This window comes from Phalangium opilio, unplaced genomic scaffold (genome assembly GCF_054372755.1).
Source record: "Phalangium opilio isolate 3A_F unplaced genomic scaffold, DU_Popi_V2 ptg000079l_1, whole genome shotgun sequence".
NCBI classification, from domain to species: Eukaryota; Metazoa; Arthropoda; class Arachnida; order Opiliones; family Phalangiidae; genus Phalangium; species Phalangium opilio.
The window spans coordinates 7,349,261-7,363,757 of record NW_028324187.1 but is presented as its reverse complement, the minus strand read 5'-3'; the positions used below and the strand labels follow the sequence as shown (position 1 = coordinate 7,363,757).

Genomic DNA, 14,497 nt, shown 5'->3' with positions numbered 1-14,497 from the left:
GTTTTAAATAAATAAATTTGTATTTACTTTAAGCCTTTTTATCACGTATTTAATTTATTTCAAAATATAACGGGGTCAATAGAGGTCACGTATTTCATCAAAACAGTATTTGCATTTTTAACAAATCTTTCCCCTTTTTTCTTGGTATTTACTTTCTGTTTGCGAGTTGTATCTTAGATAAATATTTAATTTTCCATTTTTTACTTCAAACGAAATTGAATAGAAATAGAATGTTGCTCTTTTTATTTGAAGAAAAAAAAATTACTTAAAATAATGTACGTTAGGATTTTTGCGTGGAGTATCTTAACTGGAGTGGTAGTTAAAGATGCCTTAGAGAGCCCAAAAATAAATCTTGGTTGACTCCATTTTGGTTTATTACTCCATGTTAAATAAAAAAATTCCCAGCCTTCCTAGTTCCTTATTTTCTTTCAATATTTTAGATAATGTTTTTAAGAATTCTGGCTAAAATATAAAGATAATATAAATTTAACAAAAATGCGTATATTTTAAAATATTAAATTTTTAGAAAAAGTGATTTCTATAATTAATAGCGTCTGATTTTATATATATAACTTCCTAAGTTTAATATTTATCGGAAATGATTTAGTGCAACGTTACGTTACGTAACGCCTTGCCATTCATTCTCTAAGCGGAAGGAAGCGTTTAAAGCTGCCTTACCGCCCTCGATGGTGAATTGCCGAATTTCCTACCCATGTCAAGGCTTAACTTGACCCTTTTCGCTTCTTGTCAGGGTTAGCTCTTGTCCTATTATCTCTTTGATGAACTCTTTTAACCCCCTTCCCCCCTTTAATAGCATTATCGGGAAATGTCCAGCCATTAAAAGCCGAATGTCCCTAAAGCGAGGGGCTGACCACTCGTAGTAATCGGTGTTACAACTAGAGTCAAAAGAAATTGTGTGTAGTAGGAATGTTCAGCAATCTCACATCGCCTCTGAGCCAATAATTGCACGTAATCGTTGTAGTGATTAGCCCCTCGGAGAGGGAGGGGATTGGACGTTGGCTGCAATGGCATTTTGACATGCCATTCGACCTCTTGCCTGTTTTCTTCTGGAATTCCGTAATAGCAAGGATATCACTTATTGGATGACCCTCTCATAGGCTTATCCCCTTACTGGATAATGTTATCGTCTTAAAACGTTTTCTATAGCAGATAATTCCAATGATTAAAAGCTTAAGAATGTGTTTATTTTATTGTATTTCAAGCACCACGCTCATAAGTAAATAATAACAACCCATAAGTTATGCATATATATTTAAAGGTTTAAAAGCCACCAACTAAAATCGACAATATTAAAATAAATTAAATGAATCTGGGAGCACGGCAGTTTTGTTCTCATTCAATCGCCAATTGAACAATTATGTTATAAATTAAGTCCTAATTAATAACCAATATTCTTTGACTCTATCATTATTATACATCTTTGTTCGTATCAAAAATATCGTGACTTGGCAAGCGCAGGTAATTACCTTATAAACGTGTACATAAGGTTATGCATAACTCGCCTTATAAACTTGTACATATCCCCTCGACCATAAACGATTTAGTGAATATCCCTTCGATTATTTTAAAATCGGCAACAATTTAGTGAATATCCCCTCGACTTCCTTTTAATATTTCTTACTTGCGATTGCCAAGTCACGATATTTTTGATACGAACAAAGATGTATAATAATGATAGAGTCAAAGAATATTGGTTATTAATTTGGAAAAGGACTTAATTTATAACATAATTGTTCAATGGGCGATTGAATGAGAACAAAAGGCAGACTTGGCTCTACATGGGATCTCAGAACGTTTTGCGGCGGAGACGGCACGAGCGAGGCTTGGCCCATTTTTGTACATGTTAATGTTTTTCATAGGATAGTTCTATTGTAGTTTTCTCACGCCAAGAAGCAGTGTAAGCACAATACAGCTCCGTGGTGCGAGTGGACTAGCCTCCCGTGTTTAGCGAACGCGAGCTCCATCTAGCGAGAACAACTATCCTATTATGGCGGTACTCCGCCTGTGCGTTGGTTAATGGAGTGGTTTGTTAAATGCAATTCTTAACCTTACTAGCACAACTAAATGCAATGCTCAACCTTAAAATTAAAAACTATTTCCTATTAAAACACAAACAAACGAAAAAGTATCATCATCTTACCACAATCCCCTCCCTTCAATGGCGAACGAAAACTTCCATACTACCAAAGGCGATAACGTGACACAACGACTACTACAGGAAGGTCGGACTAATAGCCACATCGAAGATATACATCATACGATGTTGCTACTTGTATAGAGATAGTTGCATTATCAGTATCAGCGTTTCGATTTCACAAATCAAATTTTAAAACGCAAGATTACCATCTTTTATTTATGTCTCCATTAAAGAGTACAAAACAAAATTATTGAAAGAATGTAACAAGTAAAATCGCAATTTTTAAGGGACTTTCTTAAACCTGCGTAGATTTGGAAAAACATTTCTTGAACACTAAATTAGTTGAAAACTTTTTTTGTTAAATAAAAACTACAAACATGTTTATTTGGAATAAAGCTTTGAATAAAACCCAACAAAACGAGTAACTTTATAGAATAATCGCTAAATAATAAGAGAAAACTAAGTATGAAAAACAAGATTGGTATGTAGGGTAATTCTATATTACTTTTGAAAAATCGCGTAGCTTTTGAAAATTATTGAATACGTAACTAATACGAAGATAACCATGTGAGGGTTAATATGAAAAAAAAAAAAAAAGCTTTGAACCCCCCCCCCCCTGAGAATAGGGAGTAATGCCAAGTTCTCACTGACAACGAGCGAGGTAATATTTCAACAGATCCGTATCGTATTCAGTATCGTATTCATCCAACGTTGCGTAAATTTGAAAATGATAAGGAATCAACAAATTATTGGCATAACTCTCGGGGTCAATACTATCAATTACCATTTTAATGGACCCAACGTCATCGTAGAAAGCCAAGTCAGAAATGATGATATCAAAGAACCTTATAACTTTATTTAATTCTTCTCTTGGGAATCTGGTCCAACAATATCTGAACAAAATCGTTCGGTTGTAGCGTCTGACAAACTCGAACGCTCCATCAGCAAACTCCACCAAATCGTTGCCATTTGTAACTTCAATAGCACCTTCCTTTTTGCCAATGCAATTGCAATGGTCCAATGCCTTTAGAAAATGTGTATTTGGCCACGCGAAGTAGGATATGTTCATCAATAATTCTTCAGGTGGTTTAAATTTCGATAATAATTCACACATTTGCGTGTAATTTAATTGACTCAATAAATATCCCAGACCTGATGCTCCTGAAAATTGGAGAAAGTGGGCTCTTGAATAATTCGAAATAATATCCAACGCCTCAATTTTTTCATCTTCACACAAATTATTAAACAGAAATTGTACATTTGATTTTCTATATTTCCAACTACAAACAACCCTGACGAGAAATTTGATATCAATCGACATCTCTTCTAATAAAGGGTCTAAAAAGGAAAATTCCGGCGAGTCCAGCAACAGCCTTCCTAGTTTATAGATCCAGTATTTTACCATCAAATTTTCATCATAGAAACCTTTTAATTGCCGTTCTTCTCTGATTCGTGGCCACAGTTCCCTAATTTTATCCTCCAAACAGTTTTTGCATGCCATTTTAAAACTGAATTCCAAATCAAGGTCAGATTGATTCTCTAGTAGCAACCTTGCCATCTTGGGTCGATTTAATGAGCCTTCAACAGTCCAGCTCAAATTGGCGACATGGTGTTCCAGGATAGTTGTAGTGACATGGTTTTTGATTTTGGAAAGCCAATGACATATTTCATATCCTACCTCTTCCAATATCATCATGGTCATTTCTTTGATATGTTTTCCTATGACGGAGTGCTTAAGCTCGTCAATTGCTCGGTCGGTCATTGATTTGTGGTTGATTTCCAAAGGGAGTGGCAAGTATTGTTTATTTGCACTAATCCATACTGACGAGGCGAAATTTGTTAGGGCTTGGCGTTGTAGAGAAATCATAGGCAATCTCGCAAGCTCCATTTTGAATCGTTCAATACGGCTTATAATAAAAGGGCGTATTCCCTATGTGTAAATACTTGATGTATCGAATCTTCAAAATTTCCAATAGCGAGTAATAGTGTTAACTAAATTTTTTCTTTATGAGAAATTCTCCCTTTTGTTTAACTGCGACTGACCTAAAACCTAAATAAGAACTAGATGTTATTAGGAATTTATTCCATGCCTAACCAAAAAAACATACATTAATACAGTCATTGCAAAATAAAACACAAATGCATGCAGCCAGAGCAAAATAAAACATTAAAAAAAGGGATTTCGGAAATGAAATACAATTCTATGCATTTTGCAAGAAGATAGATAAATAGATGGCTAAAAGGCATCACGATGGTACCCATAGTTAATTGTAATTACCGACAATTATCTTCAATTTGTCTAGCTTCAGAGCTTCAAACAAGGGTTTTAAATATGTATGCATTTAACAGCCACAGTAAAACAATAGGGTATGATGAAATACTAATTAAACGAGTACTCAACTGACATATTTAAGTTAATTCCAAATTAAAGGAAATGTCACCCCAAATGCCTCCCAAAACAAGCTATAATTTACTTCTTGAAAACTTGTGAAAATTTGAGAAAGAACCCTAAACATAGTTTTCCAGCACAAAATAAACATCTATAATCTATTATGTGGATTCGGCACAAAAGTTAATTAAGAATATAGTAATTTTAAATACCTTTGCAAGTAGCCAATTCCGAAAACTCGATGAATACTTTATCAATTACATTAAACGACGTGATTTTTAAAACAATATTCAGCGACATGTCACGTTTTACTGCGGTTTTGAAGCAGACGGCTTCGTTTGGTCACAACCGACTCGATCACGCTTTTGGATGCACGCGCTATAGATGTTTTTCCTATGTAAAAGCGCATACCAGGAATTTTCAGTTTTTTCCTTCGAAAAATCAAAGGAGTCAAATATCTTGAAATTTTAATGAGATGTGCAAAATAAGGCTTGTTTTTTTTGTGCAAAGTTTCAAAAGTTTCTCTTTTATACTTTTGTTGTAAATAAATTAAAACGAAATTTATCCATGATTAAAGAGCTTAGAGTCTTCAGAGTGGGGTGGCGTAGCGGTTAGCGCTTTCGCCTCGCAGCAAGAGGATCGCGGGTTCGATCCCGGACTGTGGCAGCGGGTGAGAATCTGGGAACAAATCCTTCTGCGTAGAGTTGCAAGTTCTCTCCCCGCTTTTTAAAAGGAGTTTTCCCCCGCGGTCCAACCCGGTTTCTCCTTTCCATCAAAACTTTCAGAGGTTAACGGTAATAGTTAGTATAGGGCGCTGTAGGTTAGCTGTGGCATAGGGGCTAGCCACCACCCCTCTATGCAATGTAAACAAGCCACAGTGTGGAAATCCCTTCATAGACAAAGCCTAGATTATTATTATTATTATTATAATTATAAATGGTGTTAATGTGTTTTCTTCGGTTTCACTGGCTCGAATCTCTTGAAATTTTAGGGAGAGGTATAATGAAGTTTTTAAATGATCGTGCAAATTTTTCAAAGTTTTAAAACAAATCTGGGAGCACGGCAGTGCTCCCAGCCAAGTCGAGCACTGACATCCTTTTCTCGAAGCAACTCGTGGCACTTTTAAGCCCAGTGTAACTTCGTGATGGGTACAGGTAAAAGTCTGAAATTTTGCTTGCCGCGAGGACTGTCAATCCTAGCTATAGTTTCCAAATTTCAAGTTCCTACCCTATATACTTTTCGAAATATCGCAGGTGAAATTTAGCTTATTTTGTCACTCACTCACTCACTCACCGATCGTCAAAATTCTAAGGTACTTCTAGGGGAGATAGAAACTTAAAATTCATGATTTAGTTTTCATTTATTTTATAAACCACAGGAAAATTAAAACATCCCGAAATTTTTATAAAATTGTTCTTTAGTTCTTTATTTTAAAACTAGATGGCGTTGCCGTCTTTTCAACAGAAATAGTGTGTGTTCTTGATGAAAGGACGTAATGGTCCAAAGTTAACCGAAAGTTAAATATATATTAAAGCTAATAGGAGTAGTAGTTTAAAAGAAATGTGTCGTAACTGATGCTACATTCTTATATTAGGATATCGCGTACAATCGTTATTGCATATTCTCTGCGGGTCAAAAGGGGTAATTCAGCGTAAATATGGACAAACGTTAGCGATTATATTGGCAAACGAAGTACCACGAGAGGGTCTTGTTTTAATATAACTACCGAAGTATAACGAGAGGGTCTACAAAAAGAAGTGAGATCCTATGTACAAAAATGGGCCAAGCCTCGCTCGTGCCGTCTCCGCCTTACCTTATAAACGTGTACATAAGGTTATGCATAACTCGCCTTATAAACTTGTACATATCCCCTCGACCATAAACGATTTAGTGAATATCCCTTCGATTATTTTAAAATCGGCAACAATTTAGTGAATATCCCCTCGACTTCCTTTTAATATTTCTTACTTGCGATTGCCAAGTCACGATATTTTTGATACGAACAAAGATGTATAATAATGATAGAGTCAAAGAATATTGGTTATTAATTTGGAAAAGGACTTAATTTATAACATAATTGTTCAATTGGCGATTGAATGAGAACAAAAGGCAGACTTGGCTCTACATGGGATCTCAGAACGTTTTGCGGCGGAGACGGCACGAGCGAGGCTTGGCCCATTTTTGTACATGTTAATGTTTTTCATAGGATCCCTTTGAATTCTAGCTGAATGTTATGTTTATATAGGGTGTTAATACACCCTTTTTTAAGCACCCTGTATATTCCGTTCTTTTAGCAACGGTAATATTTAGGCCAAGGCCGTAATGTTAATTACAATTTAGGTGATTATCTAAAAGACCCTAATGGGTTTCACGTCGTAAAACCTTTATTTTGTTTCCATTAGCATATAATTCCGGAATTGGACGCATTAGCTTGGGTTCTCTAATTTATATAAATCTTCTTTTTCGTTTCTTTAAGGTGAACAACAGATACGTACCGAGATGAAGTTAATGCGTTGGGTTGAGGTTCACATCGGTCGTTCCCGCCGGAAGGCCAAGAAAGAGCGTGGAGGCGTCCCTACTAAAGACGGAACACTCGTTTCCGGTCAAGGAAATTCCTCGCCTTCTTTCGCCAGCGGAAATGGACGAGGGGGTGGCGATTCCAGCTTGGACGGAAGCGGAAGTCTAAGAGTTCTTTCCCCCTGGTCATCCGGCGACATGACTACCAGCTCACCCAATCTCTCAACGACCATTTACAGATGGAAAACCGACGACGATACGCACGATCTGGATGACTCCGTCCTGTGTGATTCCTTGGATACGGATGAGCTACGCGAATTGCCTCGAGACTCAAAGGTCAGTGTAGGGGTCAAGGCAGAGAAAAAAATATTTAATTGATTCTATTAGAGATAAGTCGTGCAGGGGGAGCTAAAGATCGATGGACCACGGTATCTTGACGGTGATTTTTTTTTCTTTCCTGGTTTTCGATATGTCAGGCTAAGGATTTTTACGGGTTTTTCGAACTTGGCAAGGCTTAGGATAGATTGCGTCCTATATATATGGTTCCATATGGATTATTGTACAGATATGATTGCAATATATTCTGTCTATTAGATATAACGATAAGTTGTATACGGAAAACTTCTCACAAAATAAGACCCTGCTTCCTTAAAGGGAGCATGAAGAGTTTATGAGAAAATATTCTCGGGTTATAGAAAGTTTTCACTGTTTGGGGCTAGGGAAAATTACCTCACTCTCTCTGAGCATTAACTTCAAGGCAGTGTTGTCAGACTCTGTGAGCCAAGATTGTCGAGTACTAATACAAACTGAACTGCTACAGATTCTTGGCTCACAAACGGCCTGGCAACACTGTGGTGAAAACTATGTAGAATATTCAAACGACAATTGTTTTTTCTTAGTATATATTTGTCTTTGATAAAACCTGTTATTTGTTAAAAAATTGTGGGGATGTCTTTAAATTATTTTGCAGCCGATAGTTGCTCAGACAGATAACGCCAACAACAACCAAAACCAAATTGGTATCGGTATCAAGGTTGTTCGCGCAAAATCGTGCCTGAAAACGGCTTCCTCCACGGATAGCCCGCGTAAAATACTCCCCGAAGTAACGACAGACGCCATCTTGAATACCAACGACAAGAAAAACGACAACCAATTGAATAATAACAATAACAACAACAACAACACGGTCAGCAACAACCTTAACAACAATAATAATAGCAACAGCAAACGACCTCCGTTGCAAATCAAGACCAGTTTTCAAGAGCCAACGGTACAAGATGTCGGGTCTCCACGACAGAGGACAAGGATTAAGACAAACCCTTGGTTACCTTCGCCCAGAAGTTCCTGTTGCAGTAGTAGCAGTTCCGGTGACAGTGGATGGAGTGGTACCAGATCCAGCGGTTCGGATAGTCCGGAAACCGCTGAAGGATTTGGTTCCGGAAATAGCGTATTTGGTAGTCAGTCATCCGGCACTCCATGGTGCGGAGGATGGAGTTCCGTTACTTCGCTTAGGAGTAACCGCGAATCTAGTCCGGCCTACCAGGTCAAAGTCAAGGTACGCTACGGCAGACCCATACTTATGCATTATACGGTTACGCTATCACTTTCCTGGTCTACCCTAGTTAACTCGCAATTTCTTCCAATTTCGTTACTTGTTAAAGGTGTCTTCTCACGACAAGCTGGCCTTTGACGCTCGTAAAGTGACAAGTTTGGAGAGACGAGGAAAGTTCCACGGCCTTTGGGCCGAAAAAGAGGTGGACAGGCTATTGCTCTTCGGGGCTGACCGTCTCTTGGAAATCCCAGTGCCTCACCGAAGAGGTCATCCAGCCAAACACGATCCTCGAAGCAGAAGTCTGCCCAGGTACCTTCATCAAACCTTTCTTTCTCCTTCTTATCCAGATGGTGTAACCAAACATCGTTTCTGATACCCCTCAGAGTTGAATGGGAATTTCCACCTGAGACGAAGGCTGTTTGTCCACTGGCGGAAGGTGATTGCAGCGAACCGGACGAGGCTTATTCCGAGGACTTTGTCCAATCAGAAGATCAGGATGAAGACCAGGCGAAAGAAGCTAGTACTTACACTAAACAGGCCAAAGAAGCTACCAGTCCTCAGGCGGATAGCGCTTGCAGTTGCAGCACAACTCCTTCTTCCGAAATAGAGCCGCAAAGCAGCGTTCCCGTTGAGTCTCTGGAAGATAAAGTAAGTCCAGTTTTATTATCGTGCACTTTGACCCCCGTCTTCATTTCGGTTTCGCGGTGCTTGATAATTGGTTGTAGATAGCGCGAGGCTTCTAAACGGACGTTTGCGGACATTAGCTTTTAGAAAATTAGAGTGCCCAGCATGTGCTTGGTTGACTTTAACTCTTGGCGCATGGATAACGGGTTTACGGGTTCACGGGTTCGAACCCACGTACAAAACGAAGCTCGTGTCCAACGGCCTTCTTGTTTAGGTTCGACGTCTTCGTTCCGAACAAAGACGGGTTGAGGAGAAGATGAAGGAAGCTCGCGAGGACGAGCAGAGGCGGCGGGAAGAACGTCTTCTTTGCCAACAAGAGATGGTTCACTTCCGGCGCCTCCTTCTCCTCAGAACACTCCAAGAATTGCGTACACGACTCGAACTACAAGGGGAACGTTTGCATCGCGCTTATAGCGCCACACTTGAAATGAAACAAGACTGGCAAGAGGACAGATGGTCCAGTGTCGAGTAAGACTCGGTTGATAAAATAAATCCAATTTTTCGGGAAATTAAAAAAAAACAGTCGCTAACAAACAAAGGCTTAGCGGACCTCAGCTACCTCGCGTAATACAAAACGCGGTTAAAGTATAAACAAACGAATCGAGTAACAATTGATTCATTTTTTTTTGGTATCAAATTATGCCAATGATCTCATATTTGTTTTTACTACTAAAAACATATTATTTTGGCGCCAGATGGGGGTGTACTTCGAGAGTATCATGAACTTCTTAGGGGTGGAGTTCTTTCTACACCATTAGAATCTCGTTTATTATAAACCACTATTTTTTTCACCGCTTCCTCCCTACCCTAGGTAACGTTTAAATTAAAGTACAAATGCAAGGTGATGCTTTTAAAGGTATGTACAATATGTTATGTAAGGGGCGGGGCCTATATCTTATATACCAAATAGATCTATACTGCGCACGCGTCAATTTATTTTGAGAGTTATCAGCGCATTGCGAAGGGCATCGGCATTCTATTAGCCGAGTCCTTCAACACTTACTACGTTTAAGCAGACGACACAGTCACGTGGCATTGCTCCAGGAAATAGTAATATACTACTTCCGAGATATAGTTCTTGACACGCCCCCCCCCCTTACATAAGGCATTAATAAATATTAATATTGGATTGGAAAAGCATTCATTACCAAAAAAAAAATATTACTTTGCATTTTGCCTTTAAATATAATCGATTTATTATTTATAAATAGAGATAGAGAAGGGTTTAAAATATAGTCATAATGTACCCATGGTCTCTCGAGAGAGTCCTACCCTACCCCTTTCCAGGGAGAATCATTAAAGGAGTTGTAAGGAAATGTATAATGCACTCTCTACCTGCATACATTTTGAATCTCAACCTAAAAGACTCCCTCTATGTATTAACTTCCTGCACTATCTTAAGGATTCCTAAAGAATTTTATTTAGTAAGCTTAGTATATTATTAAATCTAGTGAAACAACTTTCTCCCCAAGCCTTGGTTGGCACTTTATACGACCCCCATTTTTCTAAGCGGATTTTGACTGAATTCTTTATGCTTTATCGATTTATAAATTTGATTTTTTTTTACTTTTATTTTGGGGGAGATTTATCTACTGCATTTTTTTCTAAGGCGAATTTCCCTTCTTCACATTACTTTTTCGTGATGACAACACAATTTGTGCATGGGGGGGGGGGAAGAAATATTTGTGCCAAATAATGTTTGTTACAAACAATTACGTCTATTTTCATTGGGGAGAATTTGTACCGCGAGTTTTTAACTTATGGTATAAACTTATGCCATGGACCTTTTTAAAAAGTATTACTATCGTTTACAAAAAGGAAAAAAAAAATTTACGAGAATTGAACAATTTTCAAGGGAAAATAATTATTTTTTACTTTTGCGCTCTTTATGGGTAAAAAGTAATGTTCCGACCGCTTTACGGCTGGCTGGCTGGTTATACTCACTTCTTAAAAAAAAAAGGTAACGAAACAAATGGCGCGTTTGAAACTTTTCATGAATGGAAGTATTATTTTACTTTTTACTTTGCCATAGAGTAAGTCCCCAAGGATCGTTAATTTTCTCATTTAGTATTCAACTCCAGGGTTATTTCATTTCTCTATGCGATATAACTCTAACAGATGATCACTTAAATGTTTTTTTAAATTTTAAATAACAATCTCAAGATAGACGATTTCACGTATTTATTCTGAGAAGTTAGTTATAAAATTAATATTAATTATAAATATTAAGACATTCCATTTAATTTAAACGATTTAGACTTCTAGACATAATAACAATATGAAATAATCGAGTAGATCTAGAAATCTTTTTACTGAGATTTTTGAAATCCCTTCGTATAATCCCTTTTTAGAAGTAAATCTACTTTTAGATGTTTTTGTACTTGATAAGGGCAAGTTGACATGTTATGTCATATAAACAGAGTAGGACTTATGCGTGTATTCCGGTGACGAAAATTATAACGATACGTAAATCGACTTTATGACATTACAACATAGAGATATAGCGGAGCGGTAATTATAAAACACTCAAAATTTCTCCGTAGTTAATTAGATTTTAGGCTTAGCAAAAAGGAAAAATAAAACGCGTGATTTCATCGAATTAGTGATAGCATAAGTTAATAATATATTCTTCCTAAGTATGACGCTGGTTAATCTAGAGCAGGGTCATACCTTTAAATGATATATTATATATTTATGAATATAGAATTAGATTAAATAAAACTGAAGTACTAAATATATTCTTAGACGATTAAAAATAGACGGTAGTATTGCATTTAAAACACTAAAAAATATCTTGCGCATTTTTTAATTTGGAAATTGCTAACAGAGGCAGATTACTTCCTTGAACTATATTTAAACATAAACTAAACATTTTAAACAAAATCTAAACGTAAACAAAGGTGTAAACAACAGCTAAACATTATAAACTAACACTTTGAACATAATCTAAACACGATTAACAACATTTAAACACGATTAAGTCAGTCTAAGCGTGATTAGTACGTCGATAAACAGAGGAAGTTATCTGCCCCTCGTTACCGAGACCTTCTTAAAAGTTAGTCTATCTAATAATTCGATTTATAAACAAAAATTAAGATTAGAACTGAACTGATCCGTCTTCCAGATGAGATGAAGTATACTACAATAATATCGCTCGAAGGTTTTTGGTTAAAGTAGGCCTATAGTGTTAAAAATATCCATAATATAAATGTTCTAGATTTTTTAATGTATAGAAAACACGATGCAGTTTAAGACTTTAAAGATAAAACTTTCCGCCAATTTTAAATATAGTGTCATTCCTTAATTTTATAGTCTGTGATATTATTCAAGTAAAACAAAGGGTTTTTAATGACTTTTTAATTATTTTTTATTTTAAATAACGTATGACGATGCAGGGTGTATGTATATAAATGTATTTCGAACGGAAACACAGAAAAAAAAAGAAAACCATTTTTTAAGTTAAAAAAAATAATTAATTATTTGTAGTATCTATGATGTAATATAATATAACCTAACCAAACTCCACCGCCCTTTATCGGTTAACATTGATTGTATCTCCGTGTTTGTTGGTTGTGAGTTAAATAATACGAGAAAATTAGCTTAATAACGATTAATTATTAGGTTATTAAATTAAATTTAATGTTATTAAGTAGAAATAGTTTTAGTTTTTAAAATTTATTAATTAAAATAGCGATTAAACCTAAATATCGAATAGAAACCGCGATTATCGTATCACTTTAGAACCACAGTTTAAAAATTTTGGTTTAAAAAACCAGCCAGAAACCATCAACTCAATACCCTTCGACACTTCAAGCTTTGAAGGTTAAAAAAAAAATCAGGTAAATTTAGATATTTAGGTTTAAAAATTTCGCTACTAACTTAAACGTAATAATTTGCTCAATTATAATTATTAATTCAAACATTCCTTTTAATTATTATAATATATAATTGGTAAGAATTATTTAATAATTAAAAAAAATAATTAATTCCGTTGTTATTAAATGAAATGAAACCCTCCATTCCCATAATTCCCTTGTTGAGAAAATTCCTTATAGATTTTTGTAGAGATAAAAAACGTTTATATATTTGTTGTGAAATTTGTCGAACCTCCAGTGTTTATAAAAAAAGTAGATTACCAATCCAATTAAAATTAATTAACCCCTCCCCTCCACCCTCGAAAGATTTTACGTTCATAAATTTTAATTAAAAACTGACGTAGTCATTTTCGAGTAGGCGTGGCTAAATTTTAGCGTAAATTCATCAATTGTTTGTTTTCAATTTTTCGTTTCGAGCGAGAAAATGTAAAATATATGAAAACGGCGCTTTAAAAACCAAACTCTGATATTTAAAAAAAATTAATGATAATTAATAATTAAACGTAATTTCCTTTCAAAGTTGAAAGATTCTGAATGGAATATAAACAACCAACTAAAAGTAAACAAATAAACAAACAAACAATTTATTTCCTTCAATTTATGAACAAAAATGGATGATGATGATGAGAAACCAAACAAAAACGTTCCCTTACAAAAATAAAATGTTCGAAAAAAAAAGTATTTTTGGTTAAAATGGTTTATAACAAATTTATTTTCAGAAAATCGCATATTTTTTTCAAAAAAAATTCAAATGGAGGACTTCTGATGTCTTGAGCACCTTGTTGTCTTAAAACTGAACATTGATGGGTATTTGCATACACAACAAAAACGTAAATTAAGATATGGCTACAAATACATGAAATACATTGAATTACATCATTTTATTATGCAATTACGACTTATGCAACATATATTATAAACTTATGATATTTTTAAAGACTCCATTTTTAATCTCTTGTTGTTTATAATTTTTATTAGCCTTCGTTATCTTTGAGAGTCCTTGGCCTTTACCTTGGAACTTCACGGTTTATTTACACCAGGACAAGAGCAAAGAGGGTCCCTGTGTCCTGTTTCTACAACGATAAGAAGCTAGCCTCTTACAGAAGAGAGAGAAAAGGGACAATGGTTGTTTATTGAATTCCCACGTGACTCTACATACTAGCTACACTAACAAGATCCAAGCGGTTTACTTTAGATGACCATCCAAGCTTTGAAGGGACAACTATAAACAACATTACGCCATCGATCGGTCATTCAAGTAAGGACACTTCACTTATCGAGGGACTTGTGAAACCCTGGGATACCATCAACTTAAAGGGAGG

The 14,497-nt window shown here is 35.9% G+C and overlaps 1 protein-coding gene across 5 annotated transcripts in view; it reads left to right on the top strand.

Annotated features, from left to right (window-relative positions):
* The window catches only part of LOC149654610 (uncharacterized), a 73,559-nt gene extending 59,703 nt beyond the window's left edge, over positions 1-13,856 (top strand). For 3 of the 5 annotated variants that reach the window (XM_089846176.1, XM_089846174.1, XM_089846173.1), the window contains 5 exons: positions 7,024-7,400; positions 8,035-8,619; positions 8,726-8,925; positions 9,000-9,264; positions 9,515-13,856. In XM_089846176.1, coding sequence (XP_089702302.1) covers positions 7,047-7,400; positions 8,035-8,619; positions 8,726-8,925; positions 9,000-9,264; positions 9,515-9,772 — 1,662 coding nt within the window. In that variant the 5' untranslated portion in view covers positions 7,024-7,046 and the 3' untranslated portion in view covers positions 9,773-13,856. The remainder of the gene's footprint in view (positions 1-7,023; positions 7,401-8,034; positions 8,620-8,725; positions 8,926-8,999; positions 9,265-9,514) is intronic. The other 2 variants (XM_089846177.1, XM_089846175.1) reach the window with 1 other exon arrangement.
* The last annotated feature ends 641 nt before the right edge of the window (positions 13,857-14,497 follow it).